The sequence below is a fragment of the Gorilla gorilla genome, chromosome 1, assembly GCF_029281585.2.
Source record: "Gorilla gorilla gorilla isolate KB3781 chromosome 1, NHGRI_mGorGor1-v2.1_pri, whole genome shotgun sequence".
NCBI lineage: Eukaryota > Metazoa > Chordata > Mammalia > Primates > Hominidae > Gorilla > Gorilla gorilla.
Window position 1 is genome coordinate 212,553,550 of NC_073224.2, and position 6,170 is coordinate 212,559,719.

Below are 6,170 nucleotides of genomic sequence, written 5' to 3' on the forward strand. Positions count from 1 at the left end.
CTCTGCCAGGGAAATGGAGAAAGGCCTGTGTCCTAGCCTGGCACAGCTGTGCGAGTTTGAGCAAATGGCTCCCTGTCTGTGTATGGAGGGGTGAGCCAGAAATGCTCCGAGAGCCCCACCTCCAAGCTTTGCCCAACAATAAGGCTTGGGAAGCTGGGAGGCTTGGCCAATCAAAGCTTCCTCTTCAGCCACACCCCAAACCTGCTGCTGCCCTGGCCTGATAGACACATTCTTTCTGGAGTCAGCTTCCTCTCCTCAAGTACCCAAACTCTGGGTCCTGCACACATATGTCCCCAAAGGCACACACTGATAGTCACTTACCTTTGCGTAGAAAAGCTCTTCTAACTCCAAAATGACCAGACCCCCTCCGACCACTTCCCAAATGTGGCCCTAAAATGAACCCCAAAATAAATCAGGGTCCAGCTGGGTGCGGTGGCTCACGCCTGTAATCCCAGCACTTTGGGAGGCTGAGGCAGACGGATCACCTGAGGTCGGGAGCTCGAGACCAGCCTGGCCAGCATGGTGAAACCCCAGTCTCTACTAAAAATACAAAAATTAGCCAGGCGTGGTGGCAGGTGCCTGTAATCCCAGCTACTTGGGAAGCTGAGGCAGGAGAATCGCTTGAACCCGGGAGGTGGAGGTTGCAGCGAGCCAAGATCGTGCCATTGCACTCCAGTCTGGGCAACAGAGCAAGACTCCGTCTCAAAAAAAAAAAAAAAAAAAAAAAAATTCAGGGTCCAGAATGTCCTAAGCTCCAGGCTTGGGAAGGAAGGAAATCGCTCACTACACATCACAGATTCTGGAAACAGATGTTCCTGGCTCTACCATTTTTTAGCTGTATGGCCTTGGGCCAGCTGCTGTCCCTCACTCAGCCTCAGCTCCCTCGTTTGTAAAATGGAGAAGACACTACCGGTGCCATGGGATGCTTATTAGGCATAAGCGAGGTAGCATGTGTGCCAGACACACAGTAGGCACCCATGATTAGAAGGACCTATTATTGGCCAGGTGCGTTGGCTCACGCCTGTAATCCCAGCACTTTGGGAGGCCGAGACGGGTGGATCACGAGGTCAGGAGATCGAGACCATCTTGGCTTACACAGTGAAACCCCGTCTCTACTAAAAATACAAAAAAAATTAGCCGGGCGTGATGGTGGGCGCCTGTAGTCCCAGCTACTCAGGAGGCTGAGGCAGGAGACTGACATGCTTTGAGCATATTCATCATGCCTAAGCCCCACAGTGGCCGGTGTGGGCAGGATGTGAGCATCCTTGACCCAGGAAGAGCCAAGCACCCAGGTTCCTGTCACCAGGAGGAGGTAAGGTCCTTGCCAGTCAGTGCCCAGGTCTGAGCAGAGGGGCACTGACATCTGAGAAGGAGTCACCTGCCAGCCACCCTCCACCCTCTGTCCAGCTCCCCAGATCCCCCAACAGGCCCCCCAGGCCTGGCTTGACCCTCTCATTCCAGGCCATCCCCCATCAGGCCCCACTCCATACCCTCCACACACACATAGGGAAACATATTTATGACAAAATCATTTTTTATTGAGTTGGGTTGGAGACGGGAACAGGGAATGCACTGGGGGCCATACCCCGGTTGGCAGAGGGGTGGGGTGTTGGCTCGTGCCCCCCCTCCTTTAGGGCACCGCAGGGTGAGGCTTGGCCCCCAGGCCATGGCTGTGGCCCTGGACGCCAGGCTGGAGTGGAGCTGGGGTTGCATTCTGGTCCCAGCTGCCTGGCCGGGCTGCAGTTTTCCCCAAATGGCCACCAGAGGGCAGTCGGACCCCAGCGCAGAGGAATTTTTGGTTGCTCAGGTGATGGCTTCTTAAAAAAATAAAAAACCAGAGGCTGGTGTGTTCCCCTTCCAAACCCGAGGAGGGCAGGCCTGGGGAGAAGGCTCTGGTTTCTATGATCTCTTCGATAAAAAATAATCCAAAATAATAACAAAATACGTGGTTTCTCTTTCTCCCTTTCCCCCCTCCAGGAACTGAGGTCAGAAATGGGGGTGAAGGGACAAGGGATACCCTGGTATGGCCTGGATATCAAGGTGTGGGTCTCTTTTTTGCCCCTTACCACCCATAAGTAAATTTATAAATAAATAAATAAATCATAAATAGACACTCTCTTTGTATATGTGCATATATAATCTTTCTCTCTCCTATTTAGGCAACTATGTGACTAATCTCTCTGACTCTTTAGCTTAGAAATTCAAACGTAAAGTGACATGGTCAAGGTCAACTTTGGGGGAAGAGGGACATCTGGGACTTGGAATGGCACTGTAAAACTCCCAGCATTCTGGAATTGCAACCCAGCTGGGCTGTGAGACATTTCTGAGTAGAACACTGACCACCTGAACATTCTGGAACAGTGGAGCCAGCTGGGCCCCCATAGGGATCTGAACAGAACCTTGAAACACCCAATGTCCTAGAACTCCAGAACCAGCTGGGTCTGGGGGGTGTGGAGCTGGGGGTTTGGAAAGAAGCCCTGGAGAGCCTAACATTCTGGAATTCTGTAGTAATCAGGGTTGAAGGGTCATGAAGACTCAGCTAGACATCACTGGGGGAGCGGGATCGGAAGGGGATCTTGGAAGAGGAACAGCAGCAGCAGACAGCCCACAGCACTTTCTGCACATCCTGGTTGCGGAAGGCGTAGATGATAGGGTTGATCATGGAGTTGTAGGTGGCAGGGAGCAAGGTAAGATAGGTGTAGAGAGGTGGAGAGTGGGCATCACCCAGCAGGCAGTAGACAGTGAAGGGCAACCAGCAGGCGGCAAAGGCTCCAAGCACCACGGCCAGTGTGGCAATGCCCTTGCGGGTGGCCACATAGTGGGAGGCAGGCAGCAGGTGCCGCTGAAGGGCAATCTGCTGGGCATGGCGGCAGACGATGCGGCAGATTTGGGCGTAGAGCTGCAGCATGATGCCAAACACCATGAAGAAGGCAATGGCCAGGACTACCAGATGGTTCTTGGAGAGTGGATAAACCACGCCACATGTGGTCAGGCCATCCAGGCAGTTCCAGGCCAGCACAGGCAGCAGCCCCAGGCCCAGGGCACCTCCCCACACTAAGGCCAGCATCACATAGGTCCGTGTCACTGTTGTCTCTGAATAGTAGGTGAGGGCATTGTACAGAGAAAGGTAGCGGTCGACAGTGATGGCCAGTAGACTGCCGATGCTGGCGGTAAAGGCCATTGCCAGCACGCCAACCAGCACCAGGCTCATCTCCGCTGAGCCGATGCAGAAGACAGCAGCAAAGTGCAGGACCAGGCCCAGGCCTGCCAGCAGGTCTGCCACGGCCAGGCTGCCCACCAGCAGGAACATGGGGGCACGGAAGGCAGGAGTGCCCACGATGATGGCCACCACTAGCGCATTCTCGCAGGACACCAGGGTGCCTGAGATGCAGAGCACCACATCCCAGGCCTTAGGCGAGGGCAGTGGTGCGGCTGGACCTGTGGGCCCCTCTGCTGGGCCCACGCTGCTTACATTCACGTTGCCTGAGCCAGCTGAGAGCCAGGCCAGAGGGCTGCCTGCACCCCACATCATGGTACCTGCAGGAGAAAGGCCTTGTGAGAAGCTGACCAAGCTGGGTGATGGGAGTTGGGGTCTGGAGGGGGTGAGGTGCCTCTCAGGATAGGTGGTGGGAGTCTCTCCTCAGGATACCTGATAGGGTCCCAATGCCTTATCCCCACATTCGTGCCCTGGGGCTCTTCCCAGGATACCGCTGTCCCCTCCAATGCCCCCAGGCCTCTAAACAGGGGTCTCTTCCTGGGGATCCCTGTCCTAGGTCCTGCAGGTCTCTTTTTCCCACGTGTGTGACCAGAAGAGAGACAGAAGAAGGGGTACTATAAGTGGAAGAGGGCCATAGGATCCAGGGGATGCCCCCGAAGGCTCAAGATTGGGGAAGGGAAACATCTACCCCATCAGGGAGACTGAGCAGCTCCGCTCCCTCACATCAGAGATGATGATGCTAGCTCGTGCCTGAGGCTCCCAGACCCCTCACGATTTTCAGTACTGCCAGCCTTAGACTCCGCCCCCAGGGAATGCGCGTGAAGCTCCCGCCAGCCATCACCCCGCACTCCCGCGGTAACACCTGGGAACTCAGCCCCCCACCCCCCACCCTCCCAGACTTCTGTTCCTGGCTGGACCCTTCTTTCCGCCTGAATCTCTAGGTCTCTGGGCAGACCGCCCTGCTGGAAGACCGGATCCCTGAGTCAGATGCCTCCTTCTGCCCGGACACCTGGATTTTGGGCCTGACTCTGCCTCCTGCCTGGATACCTGGATTCCTAAATTGGACACCTCCTGCTGTTCGGACCCCTGGGTCCCTGCCCCAGACGCCTCCTGCCGGCTTAACCTCAGATGACCATCAGTCCCTCCAGGGCCTCGGGTCCCTGCAGGAATGCTTACCCTTCGCCGGGTCATCCAACTCAACCCCAGCACTCGAGCACTTGGGCCCACGCCTGCTAACCCAGAATCGCCTAAACCCAGAATTCCCACCTCGAACTCGAACCCTGGCCGGCCACTAGGAGCCTTCCGCCGGCCCAGTGCCCCAGCATCCTGCGTGCCCTCCAGGACCCCTGGTGCCCGCGGCGGGGCCCGCTACTCACCGCTCAGGACCAGGCGCGGCCGGGCCGCGGGAGGCTCCGCTCGGGTCCTGGCGGCGCAGGGCGTGCGTGGACCCCGAGAAGCCCCCGCGGCCGCGGGAGAAGCGGCGTGAGTCACCCCGCCCCGCCCCCGGCCACCGGTTCGGTGACGACAGCGGTCCGATCAGCCAATGGGCGCGGCGCGCTGGGGCGCAGCGCGCGTTGCGCGGCATAGTAATGAGGCCTCGCACCGCCCGCTCCCCCATTCATAAAAAGCGACCGTGGCTGCGGCCCCGCCCCCTCCGGAGTCGGCCCGCGCTGTCCTTGACGCGGCGCCCTCTGCGGGCCGGGGGTTTCAGAGGCGCCGGTGCGAGAGCCTTGAAGTCTCAGAGAGGCTGCAGGGAACGTGGTGGAAGAGTGGAAAGGGGGCCCGGCTAGGCTGTGGGGTGATGGGACCCTTGGGTGGCAGAGAGGCTGACGAGATCCAGGTGACGAAGGAAGAGCTTGTGATGGGGCTGGTTGGGCGTCCCTGGTGAGAATGACAGGGTTTCCAAGATGATGGGGCCCTGAGGTGACGATGACAGGGAGCACGAGGGAGCGGGGAGGTGGGTGGCAGTGACGACATTAGCATGGTGACAGAATCTTGGGGTGGGGGGTGATGGCCGTGGGACGCTAACGGTAGAGGGGAAGCCCTCAGGGCAACCATGGCAGTGTCAGGGTGACTATGCAGCAGGGCGGAGTTCAGGGACCCCGGGATGGCAGAGGCAGCGGCCTGGGAACATGGAGTGTCCAGGTGACTTCAGGTCACCATGACCCTGTCAGAATGGCTGGGGTACTGAAGCGACAATGCTAAGCCATGAGGACTGTGGGGCCCTGGAACGAAGATGGCAGGTGGCTGTGGTGAGTGGGCTCCAGGGTGAGGGGCACAGGGTAGAGGGTCTGGACTGACAGTGACCAGGCAGGTAAGTGGCTGCCAGGGCAGGTCCCGTGATGCCGGGGCTGGGATAAGAGCTGGGTGACGTCACTCATGTCAGCCCAATAGCGCCCTCACAGCACCGGAGAGGTGGGCCTGGCAAGATTTCAAAACCTGAATTATTTATTCCAGAATCTAGAAAGCCAGCGTGGAGGGGGTGAGGGGTGCACTTCCCCGAAGCAGGAGGAGATGGGGAGCCGGGAAGAACTTGGAAGCAGAAAGCCTGGCCGCTCAGTCCTCAGGGCAGGCCCCTCTCAGCCTCCTATTTTAGGCATCCTGATGGGTGGAGCAAGGAGAAAGAGCTCCCTCTTCCCCAACGCCATCTGCCCTTAGTCCAGGGGAACCACTCTGGGCAGACTTCTCCAGATGTGACAGATGTGGCCAGTCCTGCGGCAGGGGGACTGGCTGCTCCTTCTCCCTGTGTCTCTTGCCTTGATGCTCCCTGGAATCATGCAGGCCTGTGGGAGGGGAAGATGAGGTTAAGAGGCCTGAGGATCCCAGGCCCCACTGGACACCCCCATCACAGCACCATCACTGCAGCCCCCATGGTCAGCCTCCACCAGGCAGGTTTTGGGTTTGAGTGTGAGGCAGCAGAAGGTCAAGTGGCAGGGAACATGGGAAGAGGAGG

The 6,170-nt window shown here is 58.2% G+C and overlaps 1 protein-coding gene across 1 annotated transcript; it reads right to left on the bottom strand.

Annotated features, from left to right (window-relative positions):
* Positions 1–792: 792 nt before the first annotated feature.
* On the bottom strand, positions 793–4,717 carry GPR3 (G protein-coupled receptor 3). Its single transcript, XM_004025266.5, has 2 exons — positions 4,594–4,717; positions 793–3,537 (listed from the first exon to the last, which is right to left on the bottom strand). The coding sequence occupies exon 2, from the start codon at positions 3,530–3,532 to the stop codon at positions 2,540–2,542; it is 993 nt and encodes a 330-aa protein (XP_004025315.1). The 5' UTR covers positions 3,533–3,537; positions 4,594–4,717; the 3' UTR covers positions 793–2,539.
* Positions 4,718–6,170: the final 1,453 nt, after the last annotated feature.